General features: G+C 36.2%; 1 protein-coding gene across 11 annotated transcripts in view; it reads right to left on the reverse strand.

The window, feature by feature from the left end:
• Positions 1–8,177, reverse strand: part of EXOC1 (exocyst complex component 1) — a 48,411-nt gene extending 40,234 nt beyond the window's left edge. For 3 of the 11 annotated variants that reach the window (XM_079153758.1, XM_079153759.1, XM_079153752.1), the window contains exons 1-3: positions 8,011–8,176; positions 5,242–5,370; positions 1,932–2,062 (exon numbers count right to left, since the gene is read on the reverse strand). In XM_079153758.1, the coding sequence (XP_079009884.1) occupies positions 1,932–2,062; positions 5,242–5,365 (255 nt within the window). In that variant the 5' untranslated portion in view covers positions 5,366–5,370; positions 8,011–8,176. Of the gene's footprint in view, positions 1–1,931; positions 2,063–5,241; positions 5,376–5,599; positions 5,630–8,010 lie in introns of all 11 variants that reach the window. The other 8 variants (XM_079153756.1, XM_079153757.1, XM_079153753.1 and 5 more) reach the window with 8 other exon arrangements.
• Positions 8,178–20,215: the final 12,038 nt, after the last annotated feature.

Below are 20,215 nucleotides of genomic sequence, written 5' to 3' on the forward strand. Positions count from 1 at the left end.
TTTGAAGAGTTGGGATATTTTAGGGATCAGTTACACGACTGCTGGTACAAAAATCATATTAACAGTAATGTGGAACTACTAATTAGCTCAACTTACAGCTTAACAAACAGAACTGAAGCATCAAAAAATTAAAAACCTTCCTTTATAGCTAATTACATTATTACTTATAAAAAAAAAAAAAAAAACAAAAAAAAAAACTAAGAGTATTGGCAGCTAACATGAACTTGATGGGAAATGATCTCTTCCCTGGGAATACTTCCCATAATGCCATAAAAGAAGCTGAGTGCTCCAGTGGCAACATTCACACAAATCAATGTGTGATACTAAATGGCTAATGTTAGGCTATGTATAAAAATTTTATGTTTTCTATCCATATATAGTGTACATACACCAAGGTGTCTACATAAAATGAAAAAAACATCCATTAAGCAGTCAGAAAAGAGGCATCAGCTTTGAGAAAGCATTCAAATAGGCACTCAGCACTGTTAGTGAATTATGCAACTCAACAGGGTCATGAAGTGAAAAACTAGTGAAGGGAATAAAGCTTTTTAATCAAGATGCATTTCTACTAAGCCCATAAATTTTCTCTTAAACAGAAACTGACCCCCCCCCAAAAAAAACTCTATTCTAAATTCCTCCACATAGAAACAAATTACTGAAGTTGGTTATAAATTTCATTCTTGTTTTCTTTCCAAACATACATAATTCTCTTTCTGTCAGAACTTGTCAAACTGTTTCCACATTCCACATTTTTCTAAAGACTGGGTACTCCTCAGGGATAAGTAAGATTATTTAAAATACTTAAAAGGCATTATCTGTATTTGGAAGCAATCTGAATCACAGAGAGGCAGGGCGCTCCTAAAATTGTTTTGTTTCCTTTTTATTCCTGTTGTTGTTTTGTTTTTTTCTTTGTACCTGACTCAACTACCTGTTGGTTTTGTTTAGCTTTCTGATCTTCAGAGATTTATGCCAAGGTGAGTAAAACCAGAATTTTATTTTACCAGAGTGCTTTACAAAGGTCATTTTTAACTTCTTTGTGCTTTTTTAATAAATGTATGAGATTTATAGAATTAAATCAAAGTGTGCTGTAGTTATATCAGCATAAGCTTTGCTATTAGTGCCATCAAGAGCACAAGTGGATGTGATCCAATGTATTCTCTGGTGCTCTGTAGGTGTCTCTGAGCTGCAGAAGATGATGAGGGGCAGAGAAAGAGGAAGAGGAGGAGGTGGAAGAGGAGGAGGCTGCACTTATTTGGGTCAGAGGTGCTCTATTGTACTGTTTGTACAAAGCTGTGAAAAGCTTGAATTGCCAGGGAAAACAGGAGGTCCTTTAATGTGACTATCACATAAGTCATCGGATTATAGTCTTTTAAATCTTATTATTTAAATTCCTCAGAATAAGGTCTAACCCATCACTTCTTTTATTTGAACAGAAACATCAAAGTCACGTCCCCAAAAGACCAACTTGGCTGCCTTGGCTGATGATTCTACATTAACTAATGAGGATATACTTTGCTTATATCATACTTGATTTGGAACAAGTTTTTATCAAAACAAGATTAAAAAAAACTCACACAAACTCATATGACATACTGCTTTAAAAGCCACACTAATTTATAGATTTTATACTTTAGCATACTTACCTAAAACAGAAATATATAGTCAAGGTAATCTTACTCTAGTTTATGTAGCTTGTGCACAAACATAATTTTAGTTCCAAAAAAGCAAAAACAATAAAACAAATATACATATGTATTAATTCCAAGTAGCCTTAGATTGGGGGGTGAGGAGGTAAAAGGTTGAACAATACATGTTAGACTATTTCTCAGGTGGTCACAAATCAGCAAGTTTAGATCATCTTAGAATACGTAATATTACATTATAAAATGAAAGATACTTCTGAACACAGGTCAAAGAACAGAAAAACATACTTTGATAGCATCTTTGGCATCTACCACAGCAAGGTCTCGAAGAGCCCAAGCAATCTGCCTTTTGTAGAAATCTCCCTTATCAGATTTCTTGACTTTGACCACTTTTACCTGCACAGGGCGTTCAGTTGTCACTGTTAAGCAAAATATACTTGTTAGAAATATCATTCACTTACTCAATCTTCATTCACTCATTGAAAACATAGCTTTCAGGTGCTTGGTATATAATACTAAACTGAGTGTAATATTTTAAAAGTAGAGACTGAGGAATACATAGAATCCTAAAGAAAGCTTTTAGAACAGACTAGAGGGTCAGAGGTAGATACCTTGAGAAGGAAAGTTTTAAAATCTAAAGAACAACTGATATATGTAAACCCGGAGAGGCTTGGAAGAGTATAACTGTTTCAAAGTACTACAATAAATTTTCAATATAGTGGAGAGAAATGATGTTACTACAAAAGATGGGAGTTCAAATCATAAAGGACCTTTATCTGAAGTTGTGGGGTGCTGCTAAAGGACTGTGACTAGGGAAATGACATCACACTGGCACTAGAATAGAGGGTGATTGGAATGAATGTAACACGTATGAAAAGTTAGGGGTTTTCCCACAAACCTCCCAAATTTCTCCTAGAAATGGGACATACCAAAATTTACTCAAGAATAGAAAATATGGAAAATGTGTAACTATTAAGGCAACTGCACTGCTAAATAGAAATTTTCCCTCATCCTCTGCCCCCACAAAAACTAGTACAACAATTTTAATGATGTCTTTTGTCAAGTTTTCAAGAGTGAATAATTCCAAATGCACACAACCTATTGCAGTATGAGAAAACAAGGGAATGCTTCCCAATGTATTTTATAATTTTAGTTACAAAGTCAAAGAAAGTGAAGAACAAAATTATGACCATGTAACTAAAGACCATGAATGCAAAAATCTTAAATACTGTATTGACAAAGCATATTTACAAAATACACTACATACTTCATTTCATCAAATCTAAGATGTACCCTTTTTCACATATAAAAATCTGTGAAATCAGAGCAAATATTAACAGTAAGTGCAATACTACCTTTTTTCCTTTAGCTTTGGGGATCAAACTCAGGCCCTTGCATATGCCCACCAGTGAGCTACACCCCCAGCCCCTATCATGTGATTTCTTTTTAGTAGTATCTAAAACAATAACATATGCAAATGTACATTATGACTGACTTTGGTTATTCCAAGAAACCAATTTGTCATTTGAAAAATCAAATTCACCACATTAACAAATTTAGGGAGAAAATTATATGATAACTTCAACAATGTGCAAAAGCATTTGATAAAATTTAACTTATAACAAGATGAAAGAGGAAAAAGAGTGTAAGAAGCCAGGACTAGATGAGAATGTCCTTAATATCATAAAGGATAGCTACAAAATTCTATAGCAAATACCATACTGAAAGATGAAGTCATTCCCTTGAGATCAAGACTATACTGACAGTCCTAACCAGCAGACTAAAGTAACAAAAATAATGGAAGATATAAAAACTATGAAGGAAGGAAAATATACTGCTTCCAGAGTCTAAATTTTTACAATTAAAAATAATAAAATTCAGCAAGATTAATAGACAGCCATATTTTAAAAAAACAACTCATTTTGAAATTCTAATATGATTTTTTTAAATGTACTAATTCTAAAAAGGACTATTACTCAAAGTAGTATCAAAAAAAATCTAAGCATAAACAAATACCTCAGGATAAATCTAATAACATAATGCAAAGCCTTTACAGAAAACTATGAAACTTAGAAAAAGGCATTATAAAAGACCTAGATAGGTGGAGAACTGCACCATGTCCAGGGATATGATTACTTAGTATTATAAAGGAATGCAGGTTCTCTCCAAATTGAATCATAGGTTCAAAACAATTCCAATTAAAATCCCAATGAAATCTGGAACTTGACAAGATGATTCTAAAATATAGGTGAAAGAGTAAAGGAAAAAAAAAATGAAAGTAAAACAAAAGCAAGATATAAGAAAGAACCCAGAAATATAAGAAAAAAACCAGAAACAGACACAAACACACAGACTACAATTGTAGACATGGTAAACTAAAGACTAAGATGTGAAAGGCAAAATTATAAGACTTTTACAAGATAATATAGGAGTATTTTTTAAGACTGCATAAGTATCTGGGAAGGATATCCCAAATAAGCTACAAAAAAAGGGAAGCCATAAAGGATTTGATTGATTTACTTTAATTAGTTAGAATTATAAACTTCATTTACAAAGTGAAAGTCACACATTGGGACACATACAACTGACAAAGGATTAAAATTCAGATAATATAAAGAATTTGTATAAATCAGTAAAAGGACAATCAACACAACAGAAAAATAAAGAAAGGCTTATATAGGTAAACTTCATAGATGAGGAAATTATATGGTTAACAAATTAATAAAAAGTGCTCAATCTCATATTCCTTAGGGAAACTCCATTTAAAACCCTAATGAGATTCTATTTCACTCCCATTGGATTGACAATTATCAGTCTGACAGAACCAAATGTTGATTAGGATGTAGAAAATACATAACCACTGCTTATAGGAGTGAAAACCAAAACTATTTCTGAAAATACTTTGGTATTACAGCAGAACTGGTTGTTCACATACCTATAACTCAGCAATTCTACCCTAATTTTTTTTTTTGCTTATATATGCTAGGAGATAAAAACAAACACATTCATCAAGTGCCATCTGTTTTGCAAAATCTGGAAACAAACTCAATGTTAATCACTGTTAGAATGGATATGTGAACTGTAGACACATATACAGTACAATAATCCAGAGTAATAAACATGAAATAATTATGGCTATATGAGAGAACAAAAATAAAATTCGTGAACATGGACTCAAGTTGAATGGGAAAAAAAAAATCACAAAATATATGCACTATAATTAGATTTATATAAAGTTTCAAAGAGATGAAAAGTTATATTGTTTGAAACTTAAAATATATAAGGTAACATGATAAAGAAAAAGTAAACCAAAATTCAGGATACCAGTTAATTTTTAATGGAGAGGGGAAGAGAATGGGGTCAAGAAGCGGTGTGCATGATGCTTCAAAAGTAATATAATAGTTTTTTATATTGAGTTGAAAGGACCCAAGTGTTCTCTGAATAAGCAGTCTTTATACCTTATGTATATGTTAAAATTAATTTATTAGTTCCCTGATTTTTTCTGATTATAGAGACAATGAGAATATTTTTAAGAAGAAAATGTCCCCTAAGAAATAAAAGAATGCCAAACAAGTACTTTTTCATACTAAATACCCACCTGTGGCACACAAAAAACAGTTCTTTTTCTTTTTTCCTGCTTTGCAGACATTCACAATGCTCAGCAGGCGTTCATCATTTGGTGTAAAAATATCTCTTTGTAATGCATGTTTGATTGCTGTCATCTTTTCTCAGCTGAAAAATTCAGAGTGAAGATATTAAGCTCATTCTCAAAATCATTCCACCTCATATTATTCTATTTATGATTTAAAAAATGATTTAATTTTGGTTAATAAGTATAGAAAAAAATGATTCAATATATTAATACATCTACATCATAAAAACATAAAACTCTAAGTCTGAAAATGAAATTAGAGAATCAGCGTTACCAAACTCTTAACATCTTTGCAAGTGTTCACCAAGTATTGTAGCTCTCCTTCCATCCCTTTCTGAGATTTATGGAAAAAAAAAAAATAAATTCATGCTCAATCTTTAGGATCCTATATAAAGAACACTTAAATTCAACAATTAAGAGACAAATACCATAATTAAAAACTAAATAGACATGTCTTCAAAGTAGGTATACAAATAGCCAATAAGTAAATGAAAAGATGTACAACATCATTCACTACTAGGGAAACAAATCAAAACCACAGTGAAAAACCTAGTACTCTACACCCACTAGGGTGGCTAAAGTGACATCAACAGACAATAAAGATCTGGAGAAAATAAAATTCTCAGGCATTGATTGTTAAATGGTGTGTCTACTTTGGAAAACAGTTTGGCAGTTCCTCAAAAAGTTAACCGTGGGTTAATTTGTGATTCAAAATCCTACTCCTAAAAGAATTGAAAAAAATATTTCCATATAAAACTTGTACATCAGTGTTCATAGCAGCATGATAGTCTTCCCTTAGTATCTGTGGGACACTGGTTCCAGGACCCACTGCAGATACCCAGATTTACAATTGCCCAAGTCCCTTGCATGAAATAGCATAGTATTTGATAAACTACAAAATTTAAATAATCTCTAGATTACAGCTAATACAATGTAGATGCTATATAGTTGTTATACTATATTGTTTAGGAAATAATGTCAGAAAAAGTCTGTACATGTTCAATATATTTAATACATGTTTAACAAATTAACTAACATGATAGTACTAAACAACACCTAAATTTCCCTCAAGATTCCCACTTTCCAACTTTCACATCTGTAAGCAAATGCCCGCGTTCAAAATCTGCCATATTTGATTTCCTTCTCCACTATCAACATGGAATTTGCATGAAATCACATTTTGTGATTTCCCACATCTACATATAATTTATTTCTCCTTTCTTGTTTCCACTTCCAACACAATCAAGGATCATATGAACTATATGAAAGCATCTGGTTATCTTTCTGCAAACTGCTATAATACAAAAACAAAGAATCTTAAAACATACTTTTCATCACATCACACCCTTGCTCAACATTCTCTTAATGTTCCCAAATACAAATCTTCCACTCAAGTACTCTGTTCATTTTGGCTTTAAATCTTTGCTGAGGTACATTTCCATGCAGGAAATATCTCCTCCCTAACCAAACCCTAATTACATTTCATGGTTTATAAGATGTTAATTCAATAAAGATCTTAATCCAAATTGATCTCATCTCTAAATTTCTATAACACTTATTGCATTTCTGAATAATCAAGCACTTGCTGTTTACTTGGCTCATGTAATCACAAGCTCCTGGATCTTGGAAGCCCTCTTAACAAAGTAAGAGAGGGGTGGGGGAAGGACAGGAGACTGTATCTTTTTTGTGTTCTTTGTAAGTACTTAACAGATACTTCTTGAGGTAATCTGAGCTGAACAGTAAAAACTCATCAAATCAATAACTAAAAAGGCCAGTGTTTACCACACAGTCCCTCCTTGGTCTAAAGCAATGACTGGGTGCACGGTAAGTGGTAAAAACTGGATTGGGCATACCTCATAGAGGAGGCAGGCAGAGTGAAAAGCAGTATGTGACCATTCATTCATTCAGCAAATACTGATGTCTACTAAGTGCCAGGCACTATATTTTACAGGGGTGAACATGACAAACATGTTCCTGAAGACAACAGGACCTCTGCTTCCGTGTAATTTACATTCTATGGGTCTAGTAATGATCTCTCCAGTTTTTATAGTACCTTTCTATGTGTCAGTAAATAAATCACTAGTGATCATCTAAATCTATTTTACTGGTCTAAAACCCAAGTTTGACCATGTTCCAGAGGCAGCAAGCCACTGGCAGAACATTAGTTCTGTACTGGTTCTTGTTTCCTTCAACTCAGCTGGCTCATTATTGGTCAGTATGAGTGCCCATGTGGGTTTAGCCTCTAATGCTGTTGAGACATCTTAGGGCATGGATTACTATCATTCAGAAGAAAACTGCACAGAGACAGGCAAACACACTTAAGAGATTTAGGAGAATGTGTTGCGTAGGGCAAAGGAGAAGGCACTGTCACGCCCGCCTCTCTGTAGTACACGCCAAAGAGCACGCGGTCAGGGCTGCTTGGCAAAAATCAAATCTAGATCCGATGGGCGGAACCGTAGAACTTAAGAGGCTTGCCCTCCCAGCTCCGCATTCGCCCAGCAAGGGGTGGAGGAGGCTCCCACTGGGCTTTGCTCCTTATACATCAGGCGGAGAAGGGAAAATGGGCCTGGCCTGCCAGAGTTCGGTACCCGACGCCCGGCGCGGAGCCAGCAGCGGGACTGAGGAACCGGCTCAAACCCTGGCGCCCGCCCGTCCACTCCTCAGTTCGCCGCCGCCGCCGCCGGGATTTCTGAGCAGCCGCGGCCGAAAGCTTACCGCAAGGCCGGACCGAGCCCGGCTGTGCCGAGGCGGGTCCTCCAACAGAGAAACCGGATGGGGCTGTGGCGGCCACCACCACTAGGCTATGCGCCTCAAGTAAACCGCCAACGGGAAGCTGCTGTTCCCCTACAACTTCCCATATCCGGGCATGTGACAAATTCCGCGCCGGAAGTTGATTCCGTGGAGAAGGAAGAAGAGACGGTGCGAAAAAGGGAGAGGCCAATAGACGCGGAGGGGCGGGATGCCACTGGGCGGGCGTGGCGAGGCGGGAAAGACTTGCGGCGGAGGGGCGTGTCTTGGAAAGGCAGGGGCGGGGCGTCCAACACGGGGTCGTACGTGGGAGCCGGGTGTGGGTTTTGTGGTATTTTCTTTTACTATAAATGGTATTCTGATATTTGGGCCATTTAAGAGAGCTGATTAATTTTTTTGCGTGTAAAGCACTGTTAACTCTAACTCGTACTACTTAGAGCTTGGAGATCCTTGATACTCCAAAGTGTGCTCTGCCGTGCAGGTGTTTGAGCATCATCCGAGGGCTATTTAGAAAATGCAGCCTCTGGCTCACTTCAGATCTACCGAATCAGAACTATGTACATCTTAAGAAAATGATACTTTTGCATATTTGAATTTGAGAGGCAAAGATAATGACACTGCTACTGGCTGTGAGGCAGGTGATTGATTAATTCTACATTCCCTTCATTCTTTTATGCCAGGCACTGTGTGTCTGGTTAGGTGATTCGAGCATAAATCTTACTTTAAAGGAGTTCACAGTGAGGTAGCACTAAACAGTGGGAATGCAAAAGAGGAACTAACTAACTCTGCCAGGGATGGATTCACTGAGTAAGTGACAGATGAGCTGTGCAAAGTATCTTTCATTGTTTATTTGAAGATAGAATTTGGTGGGATTTGGAGGGTACTTAGAATGCCTTTCATTTTCATGGAATGACTCCCCCTTTTTATTGGGGGGCAGTATTGAGGATTGAACTCAGGGGCACTCGACCTCTGAGCCACATGCCCAGCCCTAGTTTGTATTTTATTTGGAGACAAGTTGTCCCTGAGTTGCATAGTGCCTTGCTTTTGCTGAGGCTGGCTTTGAACTCATGATCCTCCTGCCTCAGCCTCCCAGCTGCTGGGATTACAGCGTCTGCCACTGCACCCAGCTACAATGACTTCCCTTTTAAGAGCAGAATTTAGTCCTATCCTTACAAAGATCTGTTAGATCTTTCTTACTTAGTCCCAGAATACATGATCTGCATACTTTATATGACAAGTACATGTGTGTGTCCTTTATTTACCTGTATGCTACAGTCTTCCTCAAAGTTGGGAAATGAATTTTATTTCAGACATCTAAAAGTCCCTGAACTCCAGATTTGTGTACCCACATTCCTACCCTGGCTTTTCCATTCAGATGACTCAGAGGCATCTTAAACTTATGTGTCCAAAAATTTAATTCTCCTTTTCCCCCTCCCCTCCTTGATTCTCCCTGAAGTGAGAGACTTCTGTGCAGTAGTTTATTGGGAGATTTGACTCCAAAAAGCATAAGTGAGGAAAGGGGTAGGGAAATGAAACATGAAAGAGGGAGAGGCAATCTGAGGAGGAGTTATTGAGTTTTTGCCAATGAAGGAAACATTCTTCTGTCAGCTCCTGTTCTTGATCAAAGAACAGAATAATACTCCTGAGCATTAACACTTCCACACTTCCAAATTATGCAATTGTGAATGCCAGTTTCACTCTCACATCAGGGTTGTGCTGAGGCAGAAAGTGAGGGGAGAGGTGCTATCATGTTGTGCTTGCCCAAAGCTCATCAAACGCTGCTCAGAACAGATTGTTGCAACAGTAGTTGAAATAAGAGTCTAAAGGGATTTGAAGTGGTGTCAGAAAGTGCACAGACGGAGTCCATTTCAGTCTACTTTTTGCACCACTTTCATCTGCATGTGCCCTACATTAAATCCAGTCCTTCACATGGGTCTCTCCAAGGTGATGGCCAGCCACAATCTCTGCAAGGAATTAATATGAGAGAGTTATAGAATAAGTGATGCACTGATGTTAAGACCATACTTGTATTCATTAAATTCCTTCTCTACCATCCATTCTAATTTTACCCCACCCTTGGCTAACACATCAACTGATCTAGATTGTTTCTATGGAATAATAACTATTTGTATTAATTTTCCTTCATTTAGTTGGGCTATGATTGTTATAATTGCCTGTTCAACTCATTCTTGGGTACAGAACCACCAAGATAAATTCCAGCGAGTTCCTTAAACTCCAGATATATTCCCTCCTATTGCTACTGTGTAGCAACAATCCCAGATACTTTGCTAATCTCAGTTGATTGCTCCCACCAGTATTGTAACTGCTTTCTTTGCAGACTGGTCTACTGTTATGGCAAACTCAAAGAGATCAAGTGATAGAGTTTCGACTTCAGTGAATTCCATATTGTTTGTCTTGTTGAAAGCACCCTCAACTCAACCTCTGGAGAACCAATTATTGCAGTCTAGTAAGGCCTAAATTTGAGAGGCAGGAAATACAAATTCTGCAGGTGGGTCATTGGGATTGATATGATGAACCGATTCTGCTCCCATTCCTGGGTTTCTGGAGCTAAGTCTTGAACTGTTGGGAACACTCTATTGGTTAATTCAGTGCATTTACTAATACTATAGGACAACATTCCAATTCCAAGAGAGCACATTAATGGAGTCTATAATAGGCCATGCCACCATTTTACAAGGCTAACTATGTTTGAATGATGCAGAATATGGCAATATCAGTGCATATCAGTGGTCATGCATATATCGTCACTTTTGGGGGAGTATGATTGGTTGAACTAATGTTGATTCAGAATGCTCCAAGCTTTGCCAACTGGAAAGATTCCCCTGCAGAGTATTGCTCCTTAGAGTGATCCCTGAGTGGGCTAAAGTGCAACAGCAGTTCAGTGTTACGTACTCATTAACAGAACATACCAACCTATCTGTGAGCCAGACTCAAATGTTTTATTCTGTTAGGTAGTTGTAAAGAACTCCTAAGAGGCCATAGGAGTGAACTGAGGAAGAGTATCAGTGCTATAAAAGTAAGTGCTGTGGGATTCTAAGATAACCATTCATGTAATTTACTTGTGTCTTCAAGGCCTTCTCAGTCTTGATCCTATACCATTTCCATACTTCAATATATTGCTTCTTATAGACCCTGACTTGAAAAAAGTTAGATTCATTCTGAACCTATGAACTTATCACTGATAATATTCATCTCATGAAAGATGACTCTAGTTTTCTCAGTGGAGAAGACATGGCCTTGTGGAACATTAGAGACTGGTGTTTAAACCCTCTTACTGGAGCTTTCCAGATATTTTACATAGTATTCTTATCCATTATAGATTCTTTTAGCATCTTCAAATCTACTGGGACAAATGACCTGACATTAAGGCAACTTGTATGCAAGTCCTTTGGGTGACATATCCAATGGTAAGTTCTTTAATTTCACAATAAGTTCACTCTTACATCCTTTCTCCTGAGAAATATAGTTTAGTGTGTGGTTCTTCACTCTTGTATAATGAATTCATTTTAACATTCCTGCTTCCCTGAGCCTTCCAATTCCTTTCCTGGCATCCATTCAAGATTGTTATAGTATCTTAATCTCATGTAGAACAGGGCATCATTATATCCAGTCTTTATGGAGACCGAGGCTGTGTTTTAGGACTTGCCAAAATATTAAATCACTGCTTATCTCCCTGTCTAGCCTTGTGATATTGTTCCTCTGGTATAACGCTCTAAATACTTATTCTCTCATACATTCCCCTTATTCCTATTAGTAAATGTTAGCCTATTTTGTAATTTCTTTTGAATTAGCCTAGTTCAGTGACTTTCAACTAGATATGATTTCTATCCCCAGGGGACATTTATGTCTGGAGATATTTTTTTTGTTTTCATTACTGTGAGGGCACCTAGCAGGTAGAGGGAGAGATGCTGTTAAACAATCTGTAATACACAGGTGGCCCTCCACAGTAAAGAATTATCCAGTCCAAAATATCACTATTGCCAAAGATGAGAAAGTCTGATCTAGTTCTCTCCAGGATTGCAAAGCCTTACATAGGCTATGCTGAGATCTGACCTTGGGTTTGAGGCAATGAGGGATGGGGTTACAACTGGATGATGAAGAAAATAAGGTCAGATTATGAGGTATTTTCCTTAGGCATATTCGTTGCAGCATTTCCAGACAAGTGTAGGTTGCTTTCCATTATCGAGAGGAAAGAGACTATTGGCAAGAGGATGAAAAAAATCTGGGGGTTTAAGATTATAAAGCCCATACAAATGTCTTCATTTCAAATCTCAAATTTCCATTATTTTCTTAGTACAACTGCAGTGATATTCCAAGGCTCTGCATTTGAACATCTTTGTGTCTTTGCCTCCTTTATGATTTGATACTGGGGCTGATTTTCAGCACAATCTGCTCAGTGACTACACTGCCTGAAGAATCTCTGGGTTTCATAGGGTGCACTTATTTGATAGTTGGATGACCTAAGCCTGTCATTTCCTTTTATTGAGTTCTCCAAACCAGTTAACAAAAGTCAGTCTACTGTATAATTGCTACCATAATGCCCAAGTACGATACCCACCATATAATCTATGGCTCTTCCGTTTGTACCCCGTTCCAATCTACTAGAGTTGAGAGTCTTAGTAACTGACATTACTGCATGCTATGAGTTGTCATTACTTGCAATTTACCACTTCCAACTAGTCCAAGGATTCTTAGTAGATACATAATAATCTTGCACTAAACATCTTTTTTTAAAAAAATGTCCCTATAGTTCTCTGCAAAAAAGTAGACTTGAGAAACAACATAAAATAGTGGGAACTACATAGTCACTGGAATCACAGACTGGGTTCAAATCTCATCTCTACCCTATACTGATGATCACAAGGCAAATTACTTAACCTTTCTGAGCCTCAGTTTTCTCATCTGTAAATTAACAACAACAGTTTCCACCTTTTAAGACTATAATGCAGAATTGCTAAGATATTTCTTATAATGCACATGGTACACTTCTTGGTATTAGTAAGCACTCAATAAATGGTAGCTATTAGTACATTCAGGTTGGTTTAGAAGATTAAATTGAGGAGCTTAATGTTCTTGAAAATGTGTAATAGTCACTCAGTTCTCTGCCTAAGGAATCACTGAAGTTCTGCTTCCTTCTTATAGAAAGAGGTTTTCCTATATTAAGATACATCATGCTATGAAGTAATCTCTTATATTTGGATAGTGTGAAATTTTTCTATTGTTAACAAGCTCCAAAGGAAGTTGTTTCTAAGTGGCAAAGATTGTGAATATTGATTTACCGAAGTTAATTGTTTCCTCAGAGAAATTGCTCTTGTTACTGTGCACCAATGGAGCAGAGGTAGGGAGCTTATGGAGACTTAATGTACTTATAAGGGTATTCAGAGCAAGCTGCACTCATCTTGCACCTTTTGGAAAGGCAAAAAGTTCTTTTTTTCTCAGCTTGAAAGCCCTGATCAAGAAAGGACAGTGTCTTACTTCCTCCAGGGCTCTGCCTAATGAAAGTACCCACAGGTGGTAGCACAGAGGGCTTTGAGGTGGTTGTTTTGTGGGGCTCCTCACAGATTTCGTATAAGTTCACATAGCCCACTTTTACTGATGTGGATACTGTTCCTTAATTTAAGTCCAGTCGATTTTTAAGAAAAGGCAAAGGAGTTTTCAAATGTTTCAAGTCATGCGGGTTTATATAATTTCATTTTTTCTTATTCCTAATTTTGGGGACTCTTATTTTATCAGTTACTTTGATTTTTGTCTTTTTATATTTCTTGGTATATTTTCCTATAATTCAAATGTGCATATTCCTAGCCTAGAAAGAAAGGATAGTTTTTTGAGCTGTCACATTATTGATATCAACAAAATACCAAATAAAAATTTTTTGGAACAATGAATGTCACACATAGTGGGCCACTTCTCAGAGTCTGTATTTTATAATGGCTTTAATAGTCACAGCATGGAAGAAGAGTCTGTGATGTTATGCATATAAAACAATTGGCTTTTGTTTTAGGTTTTGTTAGAAATAGATTGTAAATATTCCCATATAATACTTTGCATTTCTTTGCAACTTTATAGGAGGAAGTCAGGGAGCCACAAAATGAGGATGGTAATTATTTGCATCAATAATAACTAAATAGATATTGCAGGTCAATATTAATTATAATAGATGTACACTTGAATAACATGGAAAATATAATAAATGCAAGGAAAAGCAAAGGTTGGATTGCAGAATAACATTGCCCCTCATTTTTTAATGCATATTTAATATACATCCTGTGGGATGATATTACACTAAAAGGTAGTCATTGCAAATACATAGTGCTGCACTCCCTATACACATTCTGGGAGATTCTCTCAGGAGCAGAGATCTTCTCTTACCTAATTCTGAATCTCTTCTGGACATTGACCACCATGACATTACACACATATTTTTACTTTGAGATTAATGACTCGTAGTTTGAGTTTGTTAATACATTCATGTCAAGCATGGAATGCAGGATTTTCATCTTCCCTGCACTTGGGGAATTTGGCAATCATGCCACTGGCAAGCCTAGACCTGCACTCCAGAATTGTAAGCAAACCAAGATAAATATAACTGAATGTGTGAGCTTGACCATTTTAATTTTCACTGAAAATGAGATTTAATGTTCAATTAGATTTATTTGGTGTTTTGTTGATACTAATAATCTGACAGTTCTAACTTCTTTGAGCTTATCTCCATCTTGTTTTTAAATTATTTATGATTTGTTTTGGCAAAATTCAGCAAGGAGATATATCTTCACATATATTGGGTAATAAGTGTTTAAACAATAGTAAGTAACTTTTTTGTAAGTGGCACTTAAACTATACAAAGATAAGGCTATTGCTGCTACTATTAATTAATGATAGGTAGTGTAGGTAATTAGAAATCAAGGACTTTCTAGGAGAGGCATGAAATGATCCCTAAGACTGCGGTGTTTGTGTTAGAATTGTATATGAAATCTGGTACTTCTATAATGAGCTCATTACCTAATTTCCCACAGAATCTTCAGACTTCCCAGTAAAATATTGAAGTTGTTAGTAGTGAGCAAAAACAGGGTAATTAAACCATGAAATAAAAAAGCACAATTGTTAGGAGCAATAATCCTGATTCACCTGAAGTCCTCCAGCCTGGAATGGCTACTTAGAACAATACAAAATCTTGCTACTAGAGCAAACCATCAATGAAAAGTTAATTTACTTGGAACAAATTTCCATCAGCATTGTTGAAATAAAAGCTTTGTTTCTGGAAGCTATGGATATCTGCAGAATTTACTCTGTATTTTTTTTTTTTTTTTGACAGTGAAACCGAAGTGGATACAAAATAGTGAAAACTACAGGTTTCTGAGCTCACACAGACCTGGGTTAAAATTTGGTGTTTACTGAATAAGTGATCACTGGGAAAGCTACTTACCCCTTCTGAGACTCAGTTTTCTCATCTGTAAATTAAAAATAATAGTCCCTGTCCCAGACTCATCAACATCTGTTTTAGTGGAGAGTTACAAGTCTGTATCTTTATTTGGCTTAATATTCTTGTCAGTGATACTTTTTAGGTCAGCTCATAAGTTTTCTATTGTCTGCTTTTTGTTTAAGGGCGAAAAAAATGAAAACAGTGCATTTTCAGTGATGCTTTCATTTTTTTACATGTTAAAACCCACATAACAAAATTTACCATTTTAATCACTTATAAATATACAGTTTGGTACTATTAAGTATGTCAATAATATTGTATAATCATTACCACCATTAATCTCCAGAACTCTTTATCTTGCAAAACTGAAGCTCTGCATCCATTAAACAAGAACTCCATACTCCCCATCTTCCAAACCCTGGCATCCATTATTTTACTTAGTGATATTTTCTGTGTGCATGCGTGTGTGTGTGTGTGTGTACTGTCTTCTTTTAATAGGATTTTTTTGGGGGGAGTATGGAATTAGATGGTTTTTAATTAAATACTGCATAAGATAACCAAATACTTGTCTTTTTAAGCATTCCTGGGAAATAATTGTATTAATGCATAATTTCCTGGCCCAAACTTGCCCAAGAATGGGAAAATGGTTGCTCTCATTTCATGAATAAGCTCTTCTCAGAGGCTGTGGAAAGAAATCACTAGAAAGTCCATCAGGTCTCTTTCATCACAACTTCATATAACCAAAAACTGTTTTCAGGTTTCTCCCACAACTAGACTTTGAAGGTATCATAATTGTAAACTAAAAAAACTTATTAGATTTGCAGCATTTAGACTTATTTGCACTTGCTTAAGGATTTTTAAAAAGTACATTTTGAAAGTGTAAATATCAAAGAAACATCATTAAAATTTAAGTCTCCTTATTATAAAAAAATCTGAAATAAATAAATCTGGCCTTCCAAGTATAATCTCACCTATTTCAAGCAAAGAATATTTATGAAATGTCTACTGGGGTAGGCACTGAACTATGTACCATGAGAAACCCAAAGATGAACCAGTTTTCATCAGGCCTTCAGAGACCCTGGAATGAACACTTATGACCATTGGACATGTCCTCTCTGTGGGCTCTCACTTCCTTGCTCATGCAATGCTTTGGTATGAACTTAAATGAAGAACACCTTTTAACTTCTTAATAATAAAAAGTCTAAGCAGTATGTTATTGTAAAAGCTGAATAATTCTCCTAGGGAGATTTCCAGAGTTCAGCTAGGCAGAATGCATCCCATGTGACCAGTCATCCTTGTAACACCCACCTAGGTGAGGAGACAAAGTCAGGAAGGGCCCAGACTTCTGAGAGTAGCAGGTGAGCAAGAGAATCAACATTGAATTATTGGTCTCTATTTTCTCTATATTTGTATTATACATTCATAGCCTTGATATGACCTCATGGTAGGTAGAGTATATTTCTCTGCTTTTGGCCTTTGGGTTTCACCTAGTGACTTGCTTGGATCAATGGTTTGCTAGTAAACATGACGTAGGCAGAAGTTCGAAATGTGCTTGCACAATCAGATTTGCCCTTTGTGTCTTTGATCACAGGAAGAAAAAGTTTTGGGTAGTCATTGATCCAAAGAGGAAGGGAGATATGAAGCAAACCTAAACCCAGTCTAAAGGTTGAAACCCAGTTTAGCCTAGATCCACCATATTCCAGTCAAGATAGAGATGTGTGAGCAAGAGCTAAATGCTTATTTTTAAGCCACACAGATTTATGACGATTTGTTCCATAGCATTCTTATGAAAACAGCTAGCTCATACAAAGAGATGCTCACAACGTGATTAAGAGAGGTACAGACAATAGCTCAAGTGTTTATTAGTGAGAATGTTTGTAGGTACTCTGCATGAGTGCCGATGACGGTTTATGAAGGAGGGAGCCCTTGCCTACTGTTCCAGAATTCAGCAGAGTGGTCTGAGCTTGTAGAGAGCACTTGTACATTGTCATCTAAATAATTTTTGGGATAGGAATGATTCTCCTTTAGGTGTGGCACACTTGTGTGGTGTACAGCCTGAAAGCCTATATGGGTGACTCCACCATTCTTATCTTCTAGTTCCTAGGAGTTTCAACTGGTTGCAGAGGCTAAAATAAAAGAGAATTAAAGGCAAAAATATATAGCTGGGTGTAGTGGCACACACCTGTAATCCAAGCAACTCAGGACGCTGAGGCAGGAGGATCACAAGTACAAGGCCAGCCTCAGCAAGTTAGCAAGACATCTGTCTCACAATAAAAAATAAAAAGGATTGGGAATGTAGCTTGGTGGCAAGCATTCCTTGGTCCAATACCCAGTAGTAAAAAAAAAATCTATGTATGTATGTATGTATCTATCTATCTCTAAGAGTATAGAGAGGAAGACATTGACTTGTGGAGTTAAACTTCAAAAAAGTGAAGAAAAAAGGGAGACAGAAGGCAAAGGGGAGGGAGAAGAAACAAGAGAAAATACCACTAACATAATCAGGTTTTCAACAAGTACCTCTGAAGCAAATTTCCTTTGTAAGGATTGTGTCAAAAATAAATACACATATATTGAGTGTCTCCTGTATATAATCCCAAAGTGAATAAGATACAATTTATTCTCTCTATAAATACATCACTCTAATACAGGAAGTGGTCACTTTTGTTAACCACAACCTGAACTTTTCCCCCAAGAAACAAACACATGAGTTATTTGGATGGGATTTTATTAGTTGGAGAGGGCAACCCAGGACTTGGCATATGATATATAAGATTTTTCTAGTTTGTTATCGTGTTACTTCCTACTTTGATAAAAAGGTACTTGTACTTCTTGTCTCAATTTGGGCTAGACTAAGGTTATAGAGTTGGGCCAGCATCACAGAGGTGATGTGCCTTTCTCCTGCATTGCATCAGTCACATACAACACTATGTTCCGTTACTCATGTGGTTAGCTTTGATCCCCTGGCCAAGGCAAAGTCTACCAGGTGTCTGCCACTGTAAACTTACTGTTGTTTTCTTCCCTTTCTAGTCAACAAACATCTTAAGAGAGACACATTGAGGCTATGAAAATACCCTGTTTCTTTTTACACTTTCATTAATTTAATCATTCATTTTTTTGATCTTACCTGAAGCAACTGTAACTATGGTTTTTGGTGGTTTTCAATTTTCCTCCTTTTGTCTACAATTAGTTTTATTTCTTCTACTTTTGCTATTTGGAATTCTACTGTAAGCAAGTGTTGCCCATTCACTCATCTGCTCATTTATTTCTATTAGTATGAACTAATAGATACTTATTTTACTCTGAGTTATGTTCTAATATTATCACTCTTTGTTTTGTTGCCTGAAGTTTTACAGCACTGGCCATTTGGAGCTATTCCTATCTTTTTTAGCACTTCCTTATCCTTTGGCACTACAAGAAATTCTAGACACATCTAGTATTTTCCCCCTGCTCCAGCCCTTCCCGAGACTTCCCAAGACCTTCAACTTTTCTTTTTTTTTTTTTCAGAATGATAGATGCATTTTTAAGTATTTTATTATAAAAGATTTCAAATATACACATAGAGAAACTAGTATAATAAACTCCTGTGAATTCATGATCCAATCATTCAACAATGATTAGTACTATTCCAATCCTATTTTATATTTCTTTCCCTCTTTTCTTCCCCCAGTGCAGTTCACACCACTAGTAAATATCTCAGTATCTATCTTTCCTAAATTATCAATATTTTTAAAAACACACCCACCATGTCATTATCACATTGAATAAAATGAACAATTATTCCTTAATTTATATTGACCATCAAATTCTAATTTTCTTGATTGTTTCAAAACTGTTTTTTCATGCTTGGAATGTTCAAATCAGGGTCTAAATAAGGCCCATGTGGTGTATTTGCTTGTTATAGTTCTTAAGTCTCTTTTATATTAAACTGTGCTCCTTCCTCTTTTCCCCCAATGTTGTTGGTTTTTACAGAAATTGAGCCACGGTCCTGTAGAATTTTACACATTCTATATTTGGCTTATTCCTTCAAATTCAGTAGCTAGATCTAGAGGACTGATTAGATTCAGGTTTATTTTTAGGTAAGAATCCTCTATTGTTGGTGCTATGTACTTATTACTTTATCACTACATCGTATTATAAACACTTAATGATGGCTGATTTGCTTTTATTAGCATTAAGATTGCTCATTATGGGGTTGGGGCTCAGGGGTAGATCCTTATGTATGTACCCTATCTACCTTATCTATCCTACCCCTGGGTTTAATTCCCAGCACTGAAAAAAAAAAAAAAAAGATTGCTTTTTGAGTTTAAGTATCTAATTCCTCCATAACCTTACTCCTAATGATTTCAGCATTCATTGGTAATTATTGCCTAAATCCATTATTTCATTTGAGATTGCAAAATGGTAATTTTCTAGTTCTATCATTCTTATTGCATCTATTATTTGGAATTGTTCTTTAAAAATTTCCCTTATCTTCTATTATCTGAAATATAGCTCCTATAGGAAATGCAAAATGCACATTTTTATCACTTTGAAATGTAACAGTGATGAAAATTGAGACATTTCTTAGCATTATGGGAGTCATGGACCTATATATATCTGAATATTTCATTTTGTTATAATCATTTTCTTATGCTCAAGTTACCCCATCTTAGTCCAGTGGAACCTATCTTATCTACCATGCTCTTATTATAGTGTCCAAATAATACTTCAATATTACTACTAACAATTGTA

This window comes from Sciurus vulgaris, assembly GCF_902686455.1.
Source record: "Sciurus vulgaris genome assembly, chromosome: 9".
NCBI classification, from domain to species: Eukaryota; Metazoa; Chordata; class Mammalia; order Rodentia; family Sciuridae; genus Sciurus; species Sciurus vulgaris.